The sequence below is a fragment of the Cimex lectularius genome, unplaced genomic scaffold (assembly GCF_000648675.2).
Source record: "Cimex lectularius strain Harlan isolate CLEC.00 unplaced genomic scaffold, Clec_2.1 scaffold2, whole genome shotgun sequence".
NCBI classification, from domain to species: Eukaryota; Metazoa; Arthropoda; class Insecta; order Hemiptera; family Cimicidae; genus Cimex; species Cimex lectularius.
This window is the reverse complement of record NW_019394219.1, coordinates 5,810,535-5,834,822: the sequence shown is the minus strand read 5'-3', so window position 1 is coordinate 5,834,822 and position 24,288 is coordinate 5,810,535. Positions and strand designations below refer to the sequence as shown.

At 35.1% G+C, this 24,288-nt stretch overlaps 2 protein-coding genes across 3 annotated transcripts in view; one reads left to right on the top strand and one right to left on the bottom strand.

The window, feature by feature from the left end:
• Positions 1-16,159, bottom strand: part of LOC106666761 (protein wingless) — a 59,220-nt gene extending 43,061 nt beyond the window's left edge. The window contains exon 1 of one of the 2 annotated variants that reach the window (XM_014394180.2): positions 15,996-16,159. The gene's annotated coding sequence lies outside the window, so the exon portion shown is untranslated. The remainder of the gene's footprint in view (positions 1-15,995) is intronic. The other variant, XM_014394181.2, reaches the window with a different exon arrangement.
• A 3,859-nt stretch (positions 16,160-20,018) lies between these two features.
• On the top strand, positions 20,019-22,792 carry LOC106666687 (GPI ethanolamine phosphate transferase 1-like). Its single transcript, XM_014394043.2, has one exon. The coding sequence runs from the start codon at positions 20,091-20,093 to the stop codon at positions 22,737-22,739; it is 2,649 nt and encodes an 882-aa protein (XP_014249529.2). The 5' UTR covers positions 20,019-20,090; the 3' UTR covers positions 22,740-22,792.
• The last annotated feature ends 1,496 nt before the right edge of the window (positions 22,793-24,288 follow it).

The following is a 24,288-nucleotide window of genomic DNA, read 5'->3' as shown; positions in this document are numbered from 1 at the left end:
TGCACAATAGACAAAATTAATCATTTTATTTCTCGAAGAAATTAGACAAAAAACCTGTCACCTGACAAAAAAGTCCTACCAACCTGCTTAAACAATCGTTTCATTCGACATGCTATATAGTCAAAAATTAATGATTTCTTCAGTCTCTAGAGTATTCTGTGAAGGTTCTGCTTTTAAACTTTGAACTGGGCAAAATATTTAACGTTCTGCAGCATAAATATTCACAATTTTTCCCATGTTGGCAACCGGTTGCGGAATCTTCTTCGGCGAGAGATAATGAAAGGTCGGCGTGGCGGTACGGAGCTGAGCCCGGTGGTCTTTTCTGGCCACCTCGGTGAAACATTTGACACGCTCGAAAGTGACAAAACCCCGTTTTTTCGCCCTCCTATAATTGCACACTTTTAAAGGCCATCTTTTATTTCTACCTGAAGAACGTCTTCATCTTTAATCTCGCCGACTCTTATGTTGCCGTGCCTTCACATCCAGCATGGACTAATTTCCCTCTTTGGTTTTTTTCATGAGGATCTCCGATGATCGATTACGTGCCACGGATTTAATGTCTCGGCAAATATGCGTCCTGCATCCATTGTCATTTGGTCGTAAAACATTGAGTGAGCCCGTTAGGCGGTTCTCTTTCTGTGTGAATGTCGCAGAACAAAAGGGTTACATTTACTGGAGGAAATACTTATGTGCCTTCAAATTCAAGAATAGACAAATCCTTAAACAATGTTTTTTCTGGCTATCGTTAGAAAATCTAGGTACAACTGAGGTGTTTCATTGGCATTATCTCTTCTTCCAATTAGATCCTACTTGATAATAGCAATAAGACATCGTAATTATTCTGAAAGAAAACTGCAAATTCAAAATAAAAATATTGGCCTAATGGAAAAAAAGTCCACGTCTTTGGAAATGTTGGGACTGAACCCTTCTTCAAGGAAATTTGAAATCGCCTGTAAAAACTTAAATATGTTTAGATATTGACATATTTAAGTTTGTTTTGCCCATATGATAACCTTAAAATAGGTCGAAAGCTTGGCAATAGCAACTAAATTTGCTTTCTTCTTCAAGGCCATATCTTGAACCAGTGTTCCTAATGGAAAAAAAGGCCGTTATGGAAAATGTTCAAACAACGTTATTCATGTTATCTTTGATGTGATTACATGACAATTTAAGCAACGATATCTTTTGTTAGGCTTACTCTGTGTGTGTGTGTGTGTGTGTGTGTGTGTGTGTGTGTGTGTGTGTGTGTGTGTGTGTGTGTGTGTGTGTGTGTGTGTGTGTGTGTGTGTGTGTGTGAAGAACAATTATAAGTAATAAAAATAAGAACGAAATCAACAAAAAACATCTCAAACGTTTCATTTTAAATCAACGGTTCTCATTTATTTTTGGGGGCGAAGTTTATTATCTGTAATTTTTAATATACTGTAAAGTTCCCGATGTATCTGTACAGTTGTGATTTTCGTTTTAAAAAATGTGATGTTTTAATTTTTCAAAAATTAAAGGTTTTTTGGGAGGGAAAATAGAAAAAATATCAACTTTGATTAGCGCTACAAAAAAAAATTACTTTGAATCAATCTGCGAGTGGGCAATTTCGAATATATTGAAATACAATGCATAATTATTTTGTGACCTTGCTACTTAGGAAAGTAGATTAAAATATATTTTTAGCGAGAAACCATGTTAGTATTCGTTTTTTAATTGTATCTTCTATGCTGATCGACCAGTAGATACTCTACAATAGCCTCGTAGGTTAGGGTTGTGGTCTTAATCATGAAAATGAATATACGAGACTATTATTTTTGTTTTCTACACCCCTAATAACCCGTGAATTCAAAGTTTTAAGAATATCAAAAAATATTTTATATATTTTTCTTCAAATTGTAGCCTTCCAAATGCCTCAAATTCGATTCGAAAATCAAAATCGTACGAATTTGAAAATGGTAAAACATGCAAAAATATCAAGAAGTTCCTCCCTGCTTATATCTCTGACGGCACTAGCACGTTCTGGAATTTTGTTCAAATAGAAGAAAACGTGTTTAGAAAATTGTATACAAATTGAATTTAAGTTATATACACACAGCTTGATTCGACGAACTTCCAAATGGCGACGAACTAAATGACCTGCTTTAAAAAATCGTACGAATTTGAAAAAAAAATCTTTCATAAATGACAATCCGCCTTTCCCTGCGACAAAACAAGCATGGTCTGGAATTTATAAAAAAGGAAACAACAAAACCGTCTTACCATACCGTATTCATAAAATGTAAAACTTGAAAGCTTGAAAAACAGCTTGATTGTACTTACGAAGTTCTAAAAGCAAAAAGGTAAATGACCCGCATTGAAAATTGTACTAATTTGAAACAGATAAATGGCAAGACGCCTCTCCCTATTTATAACCCTGACGACACAAGCATTTTCTTGAATCCCTTAACGCCAGGCATGCCGATATCCACAAACTTATGTCAAGGAGGCGACGATGCGCAAATCATAAGAATTTTAAATAGGTAAAACTTGCAGAAATGTTTAGAGCTTCTCCCTGCTTATAACCCTGACGACCCAAGCCATTGTCTTGAGTCCCTTAACGTCAATCATGCCAATATCCATAAACTTATGTCAAGGAGGCGACGATTCTCTAATCATAAGAATTTGAAACAAGTAAAATTTGAGGAAATGTGTAGAGCCTCTCCCTGCTTTTAACCCTGACGATACAAGCATTGTATTGAGTCCTTGACGTCATGCCAACGTCCAAAAATCAATGTGTCAATGAGGCGATGATTCGCTACTCGTAGGAATTTGAAACAGATAAAACTTGCAGAAATGTGTAGACGTATCTCCCTGTTTATAACCCTGACGACCCAAGCATTGTCTTGAGTCCCTTAACGTCATGCCAATGTCCATAAACCAATGTGTCAAGGAGGCGACGATTAGCAAATTATAAGAATTTGAAATAGGTAAAACTGGCAAAAATGTAGACGCCTCTCCCTGCTTATAGTGCTGTACACATTAGCATGGTATTGGATGAGGCAATTATGCATTCAACAGCTTGTTGGGACGTGTGAAGTTCTAAAGAAAAATGACCCGGTTCGAAAATCGTACTAATTTAAAACAAATAAAACTTGCATAAATGGAAAGTTACACCACCATGCTGTAATCCCTAAAGATACTTGCATGGTTTGGGATATACTTCACCGTGTTTATAAAAGGTAAAATTTGACTTTAGTCATGCGCAAACTTGTTTTGGATGACGCAAAATGACCCGCTTTGAAAACTACTAATACTAATTTGTAATAGTTAAAACTTGCATGACAATACGCCTCTTTTTTAAGTGTTAGATGTATCGACCACTTTTCTACTCCGAATACTGGATCACGGTATGGACTTAATGAAAAAGTATATTCAGTTGTTACTGTCGAGCTCATCATCAGGGCAAAACAATCTTAAATATGCCTTCAAATTGACATAATTATGTTTTTCCCAGACGATTTCAAATTTCTCTGAAGACCGACTTAGTCCCAACATTGCCGAGGCCTGTGAATAGGTCATTTGGACAGTCCTTGGCAATGTTGGAACTGGGTCGTTCTTCAGGAAAAAACATAATCATGTACTGCGATCGACTTATAAACCTGACGACAAACCATTGTCCTAGTTCATAAATTCTAAGTCGTATAAGCGGCGATAGTTGAATTCATGCAAACAATGCTAATCGTGTTAATTGGTTTAAGTGCGTCGAAAGGTTTTGTACAAACAATGGAAATAGTTGTACAATGAGTGGACATCCAACTATAATTTTATAAAGCAATTCACTCGACATTTGGGTTATACACGAAAACTATCCTAAACGTGTTAAGTGTGTAAAAGTCGACTTTTTGTGCCGAAATGTGCTATTCCGAATGAATAAGAGGCGACGATCCTAAAATCGTACGAATGTGAAACGTATTAAACTTGAAGATATGACAAGACGCCCTGCTTATAACCCTGACAGCTCAAGCTCGCGGCTTGGGGTCTAATAATTATTAGTCCGTTTCTTAAACTATTTCAAGATTAGCAGATTACCAATCTCAAATAATTGCTTATAATAGAAGTGTGCATAAAAAAATCTGAAAATTGTCAGTGTCGACAGTCAAAGTATAAAATAGAGTACAACGAAACATAAGGTATGAATGAGCTTAATTATTTTTTGGCAAAAAATGGAAAATAAAATGACGAAAGCTTCTAATTATAATCTTCAGGTGATCCACAGGGTTTTTGCCAACATTCGCTTTCAAAATCGAATTAAATTTTATGATGTCGCTTTCTTAAAAAGACAAAATTTAATCAGTATGTAAATTAGGAAACAGCCAACGTGCTTTTTCACCAATATCGGAGTAGCGGAGAAAGTGATTTTCCGACCAGTGCGAAATGGCAAAGCCGGTTTAACACTCGGGTAAAAGTTTATTGCAGGAAACGAACGTACAGATTTAAGAAGAGTGCTTTATCCAGGTAAATTTTATTGCTTTACTGCTCCACTGAGCCAGCCTAGGCTTCTCGAAAAAATAAACAACTCATTCTTAAAATTCAACCACCCAAGAAGGGTCGTAAATGAAAAATATTACTCCTTCTTCCAGGGTTACGCCTCGGGATTTTCTCACGTCTGGGATTCTCGAAGAACCATTGAGAAATTTCTGTTTGTAATATTTGCCCCTAGCTCAATTTTCTACCGTCTGGGATTTAAGGTAGTCGATGAAGCTGAGAGTTTCGTTTTATCAATAAAATTGAAATGCATTTTACCTAGTAAAATTCTCGTTATACAGGGTATTCCGCCACTCTTGTTACAAACTTTGCCATCAGATCCTACATTCAAAATGGAACCAAAAAGTCCTAATTAACTATGGTCCGAATCTCACCAGTTTCGGAGTTATTCTCCTTTTTCTGGTTTTTTAAGATTTCTCGACCTTACTTCAGATAATCAATGATAACTCCAAAATTGAAAGGTTTTGGCCAAATCTGTTGATACCATTGAAAACTTCGTTAAATTTCCAATAAGACGTGATCTATACTAATCTTGTTATCATTGGTGAAATAATCGTTTTAGTAGCCAGAAATTTGAAAAAAAAATATTTTTTTCAAAGTTGAAAAATTTACTATGGTGATTCTAAAGTACTATTTCCAAACTTAGAGGCCAGGAAATTTCAGAAAACGTACTCCATTTTTTCCTTTTTTTTTCCTATTGCTTGTCAGTGGTGTAATTGCTTTTTTAAATTAATTTTTCAAAGATTAAGCAATTGATTAAGGAAGGGTAAAATCCGTGGTTGACGGATTGTTAAGGTGAAAATATTTTTTAAAAAAAACGAAAAACCTTAAGGAAATTTTGAATTAATTTGTTAAATGTTATTTAATTTGAGCTCGAAACCGAAATAGTGCAGTGGTTTACTTATTTACCCACACAACTGCAACTTTGATTAAAATATTATTCTATTATTGGATTTTTATTGTATAATTTTATTGTAATTTTCCCGGAAACAAAAGAGTTTTAAGATTCAAAACGTTTTTAGAACATTCATTCAAAATTTCCTTAAGTTTTTTTATTTTTTATTGTTATTAATCTTTCATACTTACCAATCCGTCAACCAGGGTTTTTCCTTCTCTTCATCAATTTCTTCATTTTTGAAAAAGTAATTACACCACTGAAAAGAATATTAAATGGAGTAATTTTTTTGTGAAATTTGCTGCTCTCTTGGTATGGAAATAGTAGTTTAGAATCACCATAGAAAGTTTTTCAACTTTGAAAAAAAATATATTTTTCAAAATTCTGGCTACTAAAACGCTTATTTCACCAGCGTTTACAAGTTTAGTATTGATAACATCTTATTGAAAATTTAAAGTAATTTTCAACTATATCAAAGGATTTGTCCTAAACCTTTCAGTTTTGGAATTATCATTGTTTATTTGAAGTGAGGTCGTGAAACCTTAAAAAATCAGAAAAAGGGGAATAACTCCGAAACTGTTGAGATTCGGACCATTGTCAATTAGGACTTTTTGATTCCGTTTTGAATGTAGAATCTACAGGCAAAGGTTGTAACACGAGTAGTCGAACCCCTGTAAAAGTGAAGATGGTACAAGCCAACACCCTTCCCCAAGACGTTCGTTTTGTCCTTTTACGCATTTTCGGGACCACCAAGAGAACTTTCCATTCACAATTCGAAGGTGAGCGATTTGGCCCGAGAATGAATGGGGTGACCGCGTCCAAAGACCACTTCCGATCCATTGTCAAGTGTCGAAAAGTCAAAAGAGTGCTGAAAGCCAACCACCGGGCCTCCTCGTGTTATTAACGACACGTTGACACCGTGGCAAACGACCAGGGTGACGGTAGATATTCTTCGAAGACAAAATGACCTCTGATTTTTCTTAACTGTCTTGCATAAAACCGGTAGTTTGGCTAAAGAAAAACACATTCACATAAAAATCAACAATACAAAAGATATATTTTCTTCAGTAAAGATGGAAATTTTATCTAGATACTGTCCTCTTTTAATCCCCTTGTAATCGGAATTAAAAAATCAGGAATCGACCCTTTTCTTCACATTTTAGTTAGAAAAATATACAATGCAAATTTGAATACGTAATTACAATTCAACCAAAATCTGCCTACAAAAAGTAGGCCGACCCAGAGAGAATAGGCGGACTAGGATCAGAAAAGACCTAAAATCAAGTCCATCCGCAAATCTTAATCAAAGATCTCACAATTGATTTACGCTATTTATTGACCGCACAAAGCGAGTAATTATTAAAAAAAATAAATAAATGTGTGGTGATTAGTGACCGTTAATCGATATTTATTTAGAAATCATGAGATGCGGTCTGGTGTGATGTAGGTTTCAGAAAAACATTTTCTTTATCGTGCCAACGTTTCGATCTTTATTGAAATCATCTTCAGGGCTCAAAGTGTTTGTCTTCTGTGTAATTGTGCCATTCACACTTCGAGCCCTGAAGATGATCTCAATAAAGATCGAAACGTTGGCACGATAAAGAAAATGTTTTTCTGAAACCTACATCACACCAGACCGCATCTCACGATTTCTAAATAAATAAAATAAAAAAGTTTTGTTAAGCTTCCCTACAATTACCGGCTACTTGGACATCATCAAATAGTCTTTATTGCTGAAACTGTAAGAATGAGATACAACGACTAAAGCGAGAAAAAACCTTTCGTTAGTTTAAAAAAAGGTTAAAGTCTATACTTTTCCAAATGCATAGATACAAAGCCAATTGCTTCTGAGGCAAATTCCTATTCCCAGATTATATAACTAGGTTCAAAATGAGTTCATTCCATACTCAATCTAGTCAATTGTATTATTCAAACAAAAGAAGTTTCAACATATTATTAAAGACAGTTAAAAAAATAATATTCATAATTATATATACGAATATTTTTGCTGTTACAATTTTGAAATCGTTAATATACGTTTTCGTTATTTAATTTCGCTGGTTTAAAGAAAAATTATATAAAAATAATATTTTCATTTTCATCAAAACATTGCTCCTTAACGTTTCTTGTAACCATACTAAAAGATAGAATCAATATAGCATTAATAAGATAAGAAAACCATGAGAAACTTGGAAAAAAGAGAATTTATGAATACTTATGGGAGACACTATTTGAGTACATATTTGAATACACATACCTTTTATATTTATATTTGAATATTTAGAAGAAGAAGAAGAAAAATAACTTTATTCTGGGACTGGTGTCCCCTTAGAATAATTTACATNGAGACTTGTGCTTGGACTAATCTTTCTAGGGGCTTGGACAGGTTTGAGAGGATGGAAATGGGACGGTAGTCTGTAGGGGAGGATGGGTTGGGGGTTTTATTTACAGGGTGGACAAGGGCTTTTTGCCAGGCTGTCGGAAAAATGGAGTTTTGGAGTGAGTAGTTATAGATGTGAAGTAGAACAGGTAGTAATATAGGGAGGCAGAGTTTAAGAAAATGGATAGGGATTCCATCAACTCCAATGGCCTTGGAGTGGGATTTGGTTATGGCCTCAAGGACTTCGGCTGGGGTTAGATAGGAGAAATAGAAGTTAGACGGACTGAATGAGGGTCCAGAGGGAGCGGTTATGGGGACAGGCCTTGATGAAGAAGAGTTGGGCGAGACAAAGTGGGAGTTTAATTCTTCAGGGGATACAGGATAGGAAGATGGTGAGTTGGGTGGACGACATAAGCCAATGTTACGAAGGAGCTTCCATTTTGCTCGAGGATCAGGAGTAGTGGAGAGTGCCTCTTGGTAATGAAGGGCTTTGGCCCGACGGATATGGGATTGGTTTTTATTGCGAAGGGCTTGGAAGGAAGAGTGGTCTTCAGGAAGTTTGGTTCGACGAAAGCGCCTTCTTGCAGCTTATTTATGTATATTTATATTTACATATTAATATTTGAATACACATACCTTTAACCAAATGTCAACTGTTATCAAAATCAACAGTAAGTGTATACTTCTATTTAATACTATTTACTTTTCATTAATAAACAATTGCTAACTTGTATATATGTTTTAATTTTCACAATAACAACAGTTTTTTCTTATTAGGAATGGATTGGCCCAATGCAGCAGTTTTGGAGTTCCTCGATGTTTACGAAACAGAACCAATAATTTGGAAAGCTTCTCTTACAAATCATAAATTGTTCTATAAATAAAGCAATAATTAAAATAGAATTAAATATATTTTTTCAATTAGTTTGAAGCCACTGCACAAAATAGTAACCACAGCTGCAGCAATGACAGTTTCACTTTTTCCATCACTATTTGTAAGTTGAGGACTCCTACGGCGTTTGGAAAATAAATATTCCCTGTTTCCGCAACAACTAGGAGGTTATACAAAACCCTCATGTGTGTATACGTAGTCGCGCTATTTCGCGAATGCCAAGACGAGCATCTAGAGAATTGGCAAATATTCGGCAGCAATCGGCATTCGGCGAAAAACGCATGTCTGGAGCCTCCTTAACAAACAACACCGAAATGGCACCCCAGATATAAAATAAAAAGTTGTATTTCATCCTTATTTTTCTTAACTTATATTGGCATAAAATCTATGCGCTGTTGACGCAAGCTCAAATTAGAACAATCCAGCTTTCCATCGGTTATCATGACGTACAATTTGGATAAAATCCAAAGGGGTAACGAATTTTCAATTGGAACCACAAGGCACAGAAGAAAAAAAAAGCTAGCACAAAAATTTATATTTTTTCGCCAAAAAATCGTTATTATAGGTTTTAAATGGTAGTTAAAACCAAGCCGAAATGGTTTTATCAAAAACAAATTTTTTGGTCTTCTTTACTTTAGCGACTTTTGGTTTTTTCTAATTTTTTGTATAAACAATCTTGTATATTATTTTCATTATCTTAGATTTTAAAAATCGAATGATATATAATAAAGAGATGCGGTTGCTTGTGTCGTGTTGAGAGTGCCATTTTTGGCGTGCCTCAACACGACACACAAGAACGACATATCTATACAGAAAACAAACACTTTGAGCCCAGAAAGTGATCTCAATAAAGATCGAAACATTGGCAAGATAAGAAAATGTTTTTCTAAAACCTACGTCACACCTGACCGCATCTCACAATCCAAATCATCACTGACACTAATTTATATTATAATGGTAGAAATTGACAAGCTCCTCTTTTATAATTCTTGCCCACAAAAACTATCACTTAACAATAACACTAACTAAGTACACCTATAGAAAGGCGAAAATTAGCAATAATGTAAAAAACTATTTTTTTATACGTGTGCTTGCTTACCCAGGAATCTAGAAAGAATATTTTATGTAATTTACATACAGGGTCTAATCCGGGACAAGAAAAACAATTTAAGAAGTGAAAATTTGTAGAGTGAATAAGAAAAACGAAGAAAAGGGGAAACACATAAACATTATGGGTTTGAAAGGGAAAAAGAAAAGTGAAAGATAGATAGTGTGTGTATCTGTGTTTATCTGTCTCTCTATCTCTGTCTGTCTGTCTGTCTCTCTCTCTCTCTCTCTCTCTCTCTCTCTCTCTCTCAGAGTGTGTGTGTGGGAGCGAGAGGATGGAATGAGCGAATGAGTGAGGGGTCATACGAAAGGCCAAGACCAGCTTAGACAATGCGAATTTTCGAGAATTTCTTTTGTTCAGCTACATTTTTCTTTGTTAAGTATTGCATATCTACTACTTAAAAATTAATAAAAAAGAGGAACAATAGAGAAAATGTTGTATAAATAAATTTACAAAACTGATTGTTGTAGTATATAGGTATTGTAATAATTTTAATGTTTTGCGCATGCAATAATAATAAAGTGTTTTTTCTCAAATTTAAGTTTTTTTCGGTAATTTTAGGTAATTCAAATATTCCCTGCGGCCATTAGTTCGAATTACTGGGAGAGATATATTAATATCTATTAAAAACATGAAAAATATATACAGGGTGAGTCATTTTTTGACGCACCATAGGAAACAATATTCAAACACAATGTAAAAATTTAAAAAAAAAATTCTTCACAAATTAATTTGATTAAGGTTTAAGAGTACTTTTTTCTGGTAAAGTAAAAAATTAAATAAATGTAACAATCTCCTTTTTTCTGGTAAAGTAAAAAAATTAAATAAATGTAACAATCTCCTTTTTTCTGGTAAAGTAAAAAATTAAATAAATGTAACAATCTCCTTTTTTCTGGTAAAGTAAAAAAATTAAATAAATGTAACATTATCCTTTTTTCTGGTAAAGTAAAACAATTAAATAAATGTAACAATCTCCTTTTTTCTGGTAACGTAGAAAAATTAAATAAATGTAACAATATCCTTTTTTTCTGGTAAAGTAAAAAAATTAAATAAATGTAACAATCTCCTTTGTTAGCAAACCAAAAATGTTCAAAATCATTATAATAATTGTTCGAACAGACCTCCATTTGCTGCAACACAGTAGCCTAGACTATTACACACCAGCAATTATTTAACATCCAATCATCGTTTTACGATAGACTTTTTTTAAACTTTTTTTACTTTACCAGAAAAAAATACTCTTAAACCTTAATCAAATTAATTTGTGAAGAATTTTTTTAAATTTTTACATTGTGTTTGAATAATGTTTTAATAATATTGGTTTTGTTTATTTTCCTTCCAACCTACTAAAACTAATTTGTAAGGAATGGTGCGTCGAAAAGTGACTCGCCTATTTTTTGGTACGAGACTAACAAAATAAAATGTGCCGAGTCATAATTAGACGCACCAACGTTGATTTTCCTATGGTGCACCGAAAATTGACTCACTTTCTTTTATTAACGTATTAATCAAAGGAAATAATCCTCGAGTCAGATTTAAACGCACCCACGTTGATTTTCCAATGGTGCGACAAAAAATGACTCACCCTGTATATAAAAGTGTGTATAATATTTGGTTAACGATTAGGGCCTTTTCTACAGTTTGCCGACCCTGATCTGGTGGCGATTTAAAAGCATTAAATTTCAAAATTTCATTTCGTTTTTTTAATTAATTTGTCAACTGATGTTTAAAAAGTCAGCAAATCCCACTAACCATTAGATTATTAAAACGTCAGGTACATTCTACCCATTTCTAACAACCCGTTGACAAATTGTTTAAAAACGTTGACACGAATTTGTAAGAAAACAGTTGTACTTCCGGTGTTAAAAAGCCATTTTACGACCTCCTACTCGAGGACGGGGGCGGGTGCCTATTGAGAAAGCTTTTTTTCACACTGATGCTCGAAAACGTCGGGGTAGGAAATCGGCACCTTTTCCCAGGCAATGAAGAGATTTGAAGAATGAAAAGCGGAGAAATGGCCGGCCATTATATTCATAAACTGCCACCTGTAATGAACCGGTACCTGTTTCTGGACACACACGCTCTCCGTTTTAAATCATTTCTTGTTCATCCGGTGGTGTCGGAGGTAGGCGCCTCCCTCGCACCTTTGATCTGGCCGTCGCCCGCCCGGAGTAGACAACAACGCGAAAAAGCCTTTAACTTAGTGCGATTATCCCTTGGAAATTAGAGTTATCCGTTTTTTCCAAATACAACCTGGATTATGGCCTGTGCCCGGTTTAGGGGCCCTTCTCGAAAAGCTTATTAACGACAATTCGACTGTTGGAGTGTTAGCCTCCATGACAAGGTACAACACAATGCAAGTCCCTTTACAACTTAAGTAACAGCCCTTCTTTCTTTGTTGAAATAAACACCATTAGAACTCCCCTGTTTTTCAAAACTTTTTTCCTCCTCAAAACACCTTCTTCCAGCCCTCATTTTCCCATTTGTTATTAATTGCATAATCATAATTTCTTTTAAAAATGACTGATAAGTTTTTACATATCCCACTCACCATGATCACAGCTACATCCAAAATACACAAGTTTTTGAACGATCTTTAGGTTGTTAATTAAAAAAAAAAGAATTATTTAATGAACATAAATTTCCACTGGCACCTCCAGCATAACGCGTGGAAATTTATGTTGTTTCATAGTTGAAAAACAAATTGTTAAGTGTGGGATTGGTGCAAGTAAAGATGGCGGTTGTGTCCCTGGGTGGTCTGTCTCATTAATAGAGCCACCTCAGCTTCCAGGCCTAACCATCAAAGGGTTATTTATATCTGGAACACGTCTATATCAAATGGCCGAGTCGTAAATCTGCTTCATCCCGCTCAACCGCATCTCACACAAGTCTCACACCTTCCCAATTCCAATTTTTCAACCCCATAATCACGTAAGTATTATAAGTCCAACTTTACACTGTAACTGTTAACGTAAAACTAGGTAATATCTGTACGAAAGAAAATATTGACAGTGCAAAAGAAATTCTCGAAAATTAGTATGGTCATAACTGGTAGTGTCCTTTCCTATGGCCCTCTCATACAATCTCATTCTTTCAATCACTCTCTCTCATTTTCTCTTTCTTTTTCTCTCTTCTATCTCTCACACTCTCTCTCTTTCTCTCTCTCTCTCTCTCTCTCTCTCTCTCTCTCTCTCTCTCTCTCTCTCTCTCTCTCCTAATAATATAAACATTACATATAAAACTAAGCAATTACAAATTAGAAAACATAGAACCCCAATATTTAATGATTCATTTACAATTAAAAGTGCAACAGGGTTTTCAAAATTACCAGTTCAAATTCAGAATTATAACAAAATAAGTATGCTTAGAAAAGATACTAAAAAATTAGTTTAGATCAAAATATGTGTAAAAATATTAAACTGTAATATTAATTTTTTTCTTCCTTTTTCCTCAATTAAGTACAAAGATTGTCAAGTTAAGATGTTGATAATGTACGTTGTTATTTTTTTTCTCCTGATAAAAGTAACGTTTGTTATTATTTAAAGATTAGTTTTTATTATGAATGTGTTAATTCACTGTAAACAAGTGTATAGCTTGTAAGAGATAATTAATTTGTTCAACTTTGTTATTTATAGCAGATTGAGTAGAGTTGCTGTAATTTCATTTTAGGTGAAAGAGTGGTCTTAGAGATCAAACCTTGAGTGACTTGTGTGGTGATTAGTGACCGTTAATCGATATTTATTTAGAAATCGTGAGATGCGGTCTGGTGTGATGTAGGTTTCAGAAAAACATCTGGCACTCTCGACACGACACGCAAGAATGACACAATTACACAGAAGACAAACACTTTGAGCCCTGAAGATGATCTCAATGAATATCGAAACGTTGGCACGATAAAGAAAATGTTTTTCGGAAACCTACATCACACCAGATTGCATCTCACGATTTCTAAATAAAAAAACCTTGAGTTATTGTTAAATAAAGCGATAATCAATCAATCAATCTCCCTTCCTATTTTTCTATTTCTCTCTCTCACTCTCTCTCTCTCTCTCTCTCTCTCTCTCTCTCTCTCTCTCTCCTAATAATAATATAAACATTAGAACATTAGATATAAAACTAAGCAATTACAAATTATAAAACATAGAACCCCAATATTTAATGATTCATTTACAATTAAAAGTGCAACAGTGTTTTCAAAATTACCAGTTCAAATTCAGAATTGTAACAAAATAAGTACGTTTAGAAAAAATACTAAAAAATTGTTTTATATCAAAATATGTGTAAAAATATTAAACTGTAATATTAATTTTTTTCTCCCTTTTTCCTCAATTAAGTACAAAGATTGTCATGTTAAGATGTTGATAATATACGTTGTTAGTTTTTTCTCCTGATAAAAGTTACGTTTGTTATTATTTAAAGATTGTAAGAGATAATTAATTTGTTCAACTTTGTTATTTATAGTAGATTGAGTAGAGTTGCTGTAATTTCACTTTAGGTGAAAGAGTGGTCTTAGAGATCAAACCTTGAGTGATTGTTAAATAAAGCGATAATCAATCAATCAATCTCCCTTCCTATTTTTCTATTTCTCTCTCTCTCTCTCTCTCTCTCTCTCTCTCTCTCTCTCTCTTTCTCTTTNCTCTCTCTCTCTCTCTCTCTCTCTCTCTCTCTCTCTCTCTCTCTCTCTTTCTCTCTCTCTCTCCTCAATAATGTTTCATTTTTTCCTTTAAAATGCTCACTTCTTGAATTTTTTAGAGAACGCTACATGTAAATTACACAAAATATTTTTAACGTATTTTACCTATCCTTGAAACAAAGACAGAACACATTTAAAAATTATGTAAATTATTTTATATATTTATTTCGATCAAAAGAAACAACTATTTCCATTTTTACATCAGTAGTAAGTTTCATCTTTTTGTAGGTTCAAATAATTCTTGGCTGCTGTAAGTTATACAAATAATATTTATAAATACAATGCATGTAAAAATAGTACCTACCGATAAAAATATTAGTTTACTTTTTACTTTATGAGTTGTACCGATTAAAAAAAAATTTACCGAATTTTGGTGTATTGTGGCGCCATGAATTAAAAAATTATCAATTTTTATTTTTCGAATATAAAATGATCCTTGATGATGTTGTTTGCCTTGTCAATTACCTCACGTTTCAATATTTTATGTAGTTTTCCAGGCAAAGTGGATGGAATTATAGCTGGCTAAGCTTCACAAAATATTGAAAACTGAGATAATATAAATACATATGAATGATAAAGTGAGATCCATTTTAATTTTGTTTTCTATATTTATATGCATAATTTATTTAAACAAATTGCCCCTAAAGAATTTTTTTTTAACTACATAATAACAAAACGAAAAAAAATATAGTATAATTTCACTAGTAAGTAATTAAATTGTGCATAATAATTGTAAACTCATTGTTACTAAAGTATGAAAATTAAAAAGGCAATGAACTTGTATATTACAGAATTTGTTGTATTTGTAAGGGCTCATTTAAAATTATGTTCTACAATTACACCAACGTTTTCTTATAAATGAAATGACTTAGTTTGGGTAAAATATCTGAGATATTTTATCGTCAGGGCTAGAAAGAATTTGAAACTTTAGAAAAAGTTAACCGTTTTGATTTATCGTAATTAAATTGTAAGGAATTTAACCTATTTCTTGTTAAATTGGGAGATTTCTCTACGTTATCTGCGGGCTGATCAACCTGAAATTTGATCATTACAGACCATTTTGGTCTGCCGATCATCATCGCTGGATTGTAAGACATTTTTGGGAATAAAACTGTTCAAAAATTTCATAATTGTTCAAATAATGTGTTTGTCTATTCTTCCTTTTTTATGACAGGAAAACGCTCGTTTTAAAGCAAAAGTATATTGAACTAATTAAAAATTTAAGTATTTGTGAGAGTACTTTGTTAAATTTGTGTGCTTCGGCGCGCGCGTGTACGTCTAATGCGCGTGCACGTGTGTCTTAACAGTGGAGCCACTGTACTCGGCTGGGCAGGTTACATTTTTAATAATCCGGAACCGACTTTTTAATCCTTATTTATGCTATTCCAGTTCTAAAAGGAAACTCCTAGCATTTCTGTCCAAGCTGGTCAATAAAAAACAACAATTCTTTACCGTTCATCTTCTCCCGGGTCATTTCTTTAATAAACAAACTAAAAATAAAAGATGAAAATTACTTACAATATTTGAATCCAGTGAATTTCGCCGATTCCATAACAACGACCGAGACGTTAACTGGCTGTTTTCCGACGTGTTGACAAACAAGAAACATTTGAAAATCCATTTTGAGATATTCGCAAGGCTGATGTTGTTTACAAATAGAGATAAAATGTCCCAAATTTTTATTTTTTAATCAGTCCTTAAACTCAAAATGTCTCAATCGAATTTTCGATATAAGGAATCACCATGCTTCAGGCAAATGTAAAGGCAAAGTTATCACGTTGTACATTTGTTTTCGTCCTGAATTTTTAATCCTTAATCAAACGGCTTTTGCTTTATATTCCTTTATTTTAACAGACTTGTATCTCCTGTCAAATATATTGATCCGATTATGACAAAAATCTAAAAAAAAAACTTCAGCAACTTAATAACGATTTTTATTTGACAGGGAACTATAATAGTCCATTTTTAATAATATTAATAACTATAATAATATTTTTTTTTATTTTAAGGTCTGTATTTTCATGAATGATATATAATATAAAATAACACAATATCGTTCGCGGGTGGAATGAAGAACCTGTATAAATGAATAATATGAATTATCTATATAAATTAAAGCGCAGCTTTCCAAATATACTTTATTATCCTTTTTAAAAAGATAGTTCCTACTCCAGTAAGTTGTTTTGCAATAATCCGGATTTCGAGCCTTGAGCTCATCATCAGGGTGAAAAGGGATCGAAATCCGGATCGTTGCAAAACAACTTACTGAGAATAGGAACTATCTTTTTAAAAAGGAGTGAACACCGCACTCACACCATCATTCATCATTTCTATCTTTATTATCCTTCGTTCCTATAGAACCAAACGATAGTTCAGAGTCTGCCAAGGATCGGTCTACGAGGATTATTGCCCTCTGGGAACGCGAGTATCTCAAGGCAGCATAATTGGACCGATCCATTACCTCCTTTATACTGCCGATATCCCAATTCACCCCCAACATCCTTCCATCCTTTGCCGACTACAAAATTCTGCCATCATCCAGCTCCGGGCACATGTCCTGCAGATAGCCGAATGGTGCAAACATGGCGTTTAAAGCTCAAGGAAGCAAAAGTACCAATATATTGTTTCCTGGGGAGGTACTAATAAATGCTGCACTAAAACTCTGGAGATCTATAAACTCTTCTTAAAATTATTTTACATAAACTGTATAGATATAATACGAAAAAATTTTACAAAATTATATATATATATATATATAATTTTGTAACTACTTACATCAGTGAATATAACACAAGAAACAATTCAACAACTACAAAGATCGCAAAAAAATTACAGTTTCAAAAATTTTAAATTGTAGTTAAGATATTTTAAAGCCAAGGTTTAATTTTGTTTAATTTTTTTTTACGCTTCAGGTTTATTCTGTATTATGTTTGTTTATTTGTTTGTTTTTAATTTTGCAAAGATACAATCTGTTCATTTATCCGATGATCTCCAAAAACTCCTGCTGTCTAGGACAAGCTTTGCTTTTTGACAGCAGGCAGGAATGTACCAAAATGTTATTTTTTTTTATAAATTTATATGTAATGTACATTCTTGCAAATAAAGATTTATTATTATTATTATTTAATATTAAAGCCCTTTGAAGCAAAGCCCTCATACAATATTCCTCAATAATACTCCCATCCCAAAAGCAGACTGCGCCCTCTACCTTGGGTTCTATCAAGACTCAAGAGTAACATAAAACCAAATTCACGATTATAACGACAAACACTAAATCAACGTTTTTGAAGACTCTAAACACTACTGTCACGCAAATCTAGCGTTTCAACGAAAAACAGACTGACAATCTTCAAGACAATCTGGACACCCGGACTAGAACTGCCGGGCACCGCTAAACATTCCAACATCCAAAGTATAGGTCCTTCCAATCAAAAGCCCTCAGAACCAGTCAATAGTCCCTACTACGTCTCTAACAACACCCTTCAGAATTACCTCAAAACCCCTTTCCTCTCATACCAGTCGAGTTGCCCAGTTCTTATCCATAGAAACCACCCTTATAATCTCACCAGACAACTGAACCGGAGATAGCCTCGCGACCTAAACGAGGAACTTTCTAAAACAAGTCCATAAAACATTAATACTTATTAATTTTTTTATTATAAACTAGCCGTTATAATCATAGTTAAACGTTGATAAAATAGCTACTTCCACTGATTGGTCTTATCCGTTCAGCCACGGGGAGGAGAGCCGAACCCATTCATACTCACGTTCATCCTTAAATACATTCTCTCTTATCATTCATTTTATCATCCTATCATCCATTCATCATCCTATCCTATCAATCAATTAGAGTGGAGGTACTCGATATTCTTCCATCGCCCATATGCCTAACTGAGGGTCATTGGGTACTCAATAGTCCGCCATCGACCCTCTCACACCACACATTCACCATAATAAGTGCATTCTCGCTAATAAATACATTCACTCTCAACACACGCTATGTACAGAAAAATTTATCATTACTATATAAAATAAAACAACACTGTTTCCTTCAAAAATCGGAACAAGAGACCTGCTATGCTTAAGCACGATTCTCACATCGAGTGGCATTCCTACACGCTCTCTATATGGAACCAAGGAACTGCACCCCTCAACTGGGTGGGACACACATTTTTCTAAGGGGTGAGTTTAGTTGGGACGTCACCGCTTTTCCTGCTGTTTTGGTTTTTCGTACGCGTTTCGGCTTCTCATTTTTCACCACTTTTAGTGGTGGGTTTGTTTCTTTTGATTTTCTACAACGGCTTTTTTTAAGAAATGAGGAGTATTTTTGTATTCTCCCATCCAAACGGCCTCTTGACTGTGAATCGGGACTTTTGCGAGCACTTTCGGCGGATTAGTCGTTCCATTGAGGAGGTCCGCTTGTGCGATGGCACCGGGGAAAAAAATCGCCCGTTTTATTTTAGTTGCCCACCGAAGCGATATTTCTCCTGCATTCGGCCTTTTTGGCCGAGAGACGGCCATCCTTTATCCTCGACGTCCAATGTCACAATTGTCCAACTTAAGTGCTCCTAATCCTCCCGAAAAGGTGGACTCGGACACAAAATAGCGCATCTCTATGCCTAAATTAGCGGGCCCTTTTTCACGGTAGTCAATCCCCTTTTTCTACTCAGGCCTGCGGATTCTTTTCATAAGGAGCTGTTGCTCTAGCATTACTCATTCTGCAACTGATACTCGCCCTTTCTTCAAGAGATTTCCAGGATTACAATGCCCTTCCCTGGAAGCCCTTTAGGGTTAGCCTTCAACATTTAAGGAAAATGAAGGGTGAAATTGGTTTAATTTCCTTACTTACTGACAACTTTTGTTAGTATGCTTGAAATGGGTTTTCTCTATTAAAGAAATAAGTCCTTTTTTTCCTAAATCTTCTTAATGTGACCCATGTACGATAATTATTGTGAATTTTGTTGTCCTCAACCGTTCTTGGCCGGTTAGATATGACTTTATTTAAATGTTGATTAGTATTTTGTTATTGAAAGTGTTCAAGTTGTAAATTTTTATATTAAATCAATTACAAATCATTTAAGTATTGCAAGCTTTCAAGTAAGTTCTCCTTTATCATGGTGTAATGTTGTGTGCTTCAAGTGGCATTAGTCTTGTTCGTAAGTTAGTGTTTGGTGCTTAGTATTGACTATTGTTTAATTGTGAATTGAGGTTGTGGATTCGAGTCCCGCTCGTGACACTGGTTTTTCATCTCAACCACATTTTACATAAAAATTATAAATCAATTTAAACCAATAATATTCGATAAACAAAAAGAGAAGGCGGAAGACATGCGAACAATGTGCTTAAGTCTTTTCCCAATTCTTGCTTCTATATGTCCATCAATAAATTATTAAGAACAATTGATACTGTGATGATTCTACGATGATTTCTTCTATTTACAGCCTATCATCCCACGTACCATTTTTTATTAATTCCATTTAAAATTAAATAGTGTTTTAAAGTAACATATGTGAAAATCTGCCTTGACTGGTTCGACGCCCACATGTTATAACCTTATGAGTGTTTGTTTAGAAAATTATTGGAAGAGTTGTTTCTTTGTTTCTTAAGAAAAAAATGATTTTTTGGTTTGCTCTTATAGTGCATTCAGTGCTTTTTTATTCCGTCGTGGACATCTACTTCAGGGGTATGTACGACTCCGTGATGGAGCCCCATACGTGCAAATATAACGTAAGTAGCCTGTCAAAAAGGGTCGTTTTGATTTTCGGAGATCACATGGGTGCGGACACCTTCTACAAGGAGAGTGTTAATTTGAGCAACTCCTTCGCCAGGTGGATTATGAAGAACGGAGTTTGGGGAGTTTCCCACATTTCTCATCCGAACAATTCCAAAGCCAAATTTCAGTCCCTCGTGACAGGCACTAATTACGACGGAGCGGGTTTCTGGGCCAACCTAAACCTTCCACCGAGGTTCAAGGAAAGCGTCTTGGATCATGTGAACAAAGTAGTCTATATCGGAGACAGGGAGAAGGACTTCAAACGTCCCTCCAGTAAAAACTGGACAACGGTCAGACTGAATGAGACTAGTTTTGATCTATTGAAGAATCCGAATTATAACTTATCAGAGGATAAAGTGTTATTTCTTGTTGACACCGCATCCTACTGTGAGTATGTTAACCCACATTATTTGGTGCACTATACCGATTGGGCTATATCGCACACCTACTGGTCATTGAAAGATGCTTTTAACGACAGTGCGACTACTTACATAATTACTTCTCTTGGAGTGGACAACACGAGTCTTACGGAGACTCCATTTTTAGCGTTTGGTGCGGGTATCCGCAAACAAACTTCAGATGCTTCCGTCAAGAATTCAAGCGAGGCATGGAATACAAACGGCCTTCCGAGGATAGACGTGAATCAGACGGATCTGGCAGTCCTTATATCTACCCTCTTGGGTGTACCGATACCGTCAAGATCGAACGGCATTTTGCATCAAACCCTCTTGGATACGAAAGGGAGGAACGCGGTGTTATGCAACCAAGAACAACTTGGCGCACTTCTTGAAAGCGAAAGCCGTGCTATCAAGAGAGGGTTGATAACCCTCTTCCCTCTCGAGCCTGTAAAACCGAACTTGACCAGACTTTTTGAAGAACAAAAATCAGTGGCAGAAGGCAATTTAACACATGCAACAGACGTCTTCTTAAAAATCACTTCATTTTATTTAAACTCGTTAAGTTTTTACAGAAATTACTTCTGTTGGACATTGAAAACCGTCCTAGTGTCGACGTTCATAGTTTGGTCTTTATTGCTCTTGTGCAACATCTTATCCGCAGTGAACCCTTTGGTGACGAAAAGGGTGGAGCAGGAGAGCGCCGCTTTGGGTAAGAATCTATCCATATCGACCGTCTGGAGCAAAATGACTTTGAACCGCAAGTTTTGCAACAGAAATTACACAATGCTAGGTATTTTCTGGGATGTTTCTGCAATACTAAAAGCGTGTCTAATAACTATTTTCGTTTATTTTCAAAATTGGCCCTTACACTTCCTTGTCTATCTTCTTATGTTCGATGCCATTTGGTGGAAAGTCTGCAAGAGTCTCTCCATTGTTTTAGTCATTTTCAAAGAAAGAGCCAATTACGTCGAAGTCGGTAAATGGATTGGCATTTCGGTATTGGGCGCGTTAGTGATGGTTCTGAACATCCAATATTTACGGTCAGTCGGGTTTATGATTATGATCATGACCATCACGCCGTATAGAGACCGCAACAGTTGTAACACACCGAGCTATATCCAAACGCCTTGGTTTTTATCTTCGTTGGTCATGATATTGGTAATCGCCCTTAACGATTTCATCATGTGGAACATTCCAAAACTGTCAGTAATTAGCTGGATAACATTTATCGCTGTGTACCTTTACTTCAAACAGCCGACAATAAGGGACTCGTTGTGGACCTTTTCCATGCTTTTTGCACTAGCAATAGTGTCTGTCAATCCATTAATAGAATACAAACACACTAATTACACAAATCAGGTTATATCTTGGATTCTCGTGTCGACTGTACCATTCTTCCCTATAATGGCATCACAGGAAGGTATTTACCGAATATTCCATATATGCTTCGCACTTGCTTGCCCGGCACTTATAATGACTTATTACCAAGAATCTATGGGTCTTTTGGGATTTTCGGTACATCTATTGTGCTGGTACGCCATCGAACTGCTGAACGAGGGGGTGCCACCGACGGCCGCTATAGAACCCCAACAAACTTCTTCTTACATGACTTCAAAAGATATCCGATTCGGATTTTTGCTCGTAGTTTATGCGTGGATCGGCATATTTTTATCCGGAATGATGCATCCACATAACTTCTTTAATCTAAAGTTTCTGAAGAGTTTCGACAACGATATCTCCCTCTCGGAATCCATAGGTCTGAACCTATACAAAATATCGATACCTTGCATCATCCTGCATTCGGTGTTTCAGACCATTTCTAAAGTCTTCGGTTTGAGAATATTTTCACAGATCGAAGTCTATCTGTTTCTGAATACTTTAGCGGGGCTATTCTTTTTCTTGCAAGTCGGAAACGATCACGAAACTCCAGAAGCAGATCAAAACCTGTTCATGCACATAGCAGCTCAAATCCTCTCCATTCTGATGGTGGTGGTCTACCCGATAGCGTCATTGTTGACAACCCTTAATTTCAGCGTGAAGAAAATCAAGTCATATGCGAGAACAATCGTAATGAAAGTTGGACTGAAATAGAAGGAAAAAGTGTCCGTAAACAAATACAAAGTGTTTATAAATCTATCGATTTTAAGAAATGAGTTTATTGATATTAAATTTAGCTTTTCAGGACAATCGAATCAGTATGAGAACTGACGAAGACCTATTATTCATTTCAGCGAATATTATTCGACATAATAGTTGTTTATATTTTATTGCTACAAATTATTGTAACCATTTATTTCCATTGGGTGTATTTTTTTAAACGTTAAGCATTACATAACACTATTTTGATACCATACATTATTACTTACACCAGAGCTTAGCACATGTAAGCGGATTCTGTCGAGCAACAGCCCTTCATTAACTAATTGTAATTATTTTAACTTCTGATATAGTAATTTTTTATTGCACGAAACTTTTTATATAACTTCATTTATTCTTGTGTTCAATGTCTCTGGGAGATCGACTCTTAATTTGAGACTTGTGCTGGAAAGTTGGACGTTCCTTGGTATTCCAGCAGTCAGCCATTAAATATTGGATTTTGGGTAGAAATTTTGTAAAGGATAGATGTTTTGAGGTTTTTACCTCCGAGATGTCCAAGTTCATCTTGGTATGGGCTAGTATCCTAACATAGTAAGGAGCATTGAACTATGTTTTATTATTATTTGTTATATTTTGTATTATTGTTATTGTTTTATTATAATATATTACATTTGAACTATGTTTATGCATTTCTTATGGATTAGATAGGATTCCGTTTTGCAGCACCTTTCTCCAGGTTATATGGCCGCCGCTGGCTAGTGGACTTACTACTTACTAAGTTATTAACTTAACAAGGTAGCAATATCCTACGAGACGAATTAATATCAGATACACTAATCTAGTCTTTTTGTTGATGATGGGTTTTGGTTGGTTTTGGAAAGGTTTTCCTTTAAAAAAAAATTGTATTCAATATGTTCAATGACTGTCATATTTTTAGTGTTTCCCAGGTTTCTGGCAATATCAGGTTGTGGAATAACCACATTTTTTTACAAAAACTGAACTTTTCCCTGAAACGAGGGTGTATAGTCACACTTAAGTTATATCAGTTTCCATTGTTGTTGAAGTCAGCATAGGTAAAAAAAAAATAGAAATTTGCCTTTTCGAAACTGCTTCAAAACACTGTGGAGGTTGTGGATGATAGCATATCGCACGCTACAGATTCCTCTGTACGGTAGATATGATGATCCTATGGTTGCTTGAAAAATTGGGCGGTAGCTTTCAAACGTATGGAGAAACAGTCGTCCACTGCATGTCATTATTCTAGTCTACTGCCGTGCTGTTTTTAAGAACACAGTGGCCTAGCACCACTTATTCTCTTTCACACGCTTCAGAGGAGTCCCATATGGTGAAACAGTCGTCCATTGCATGTCGCTATACTAGTATACTGCCGTGCGGTTTTCAAGAACTAGTGGCCTAGCACCAGTTATTCTGCTTTCACACGCTTCTGACGAGTCACCATACGGTGAAGCAATCATCCACTGTATGTCATTGTACTAGTATATTGCCGTGCTGTTTTCAAGAACACAGTGACCTTGCACCAGCT

Bases quoted from the DNA above. Each gene is read 5' to 3' on its own strand.
- LOC106666687 (XM_014394043.2), top strand. From the start codon at position 20,091: ATGATTTTTTGGTTTGCTCTTATAGTGCATTCAGTGCTTTTTTATTCC.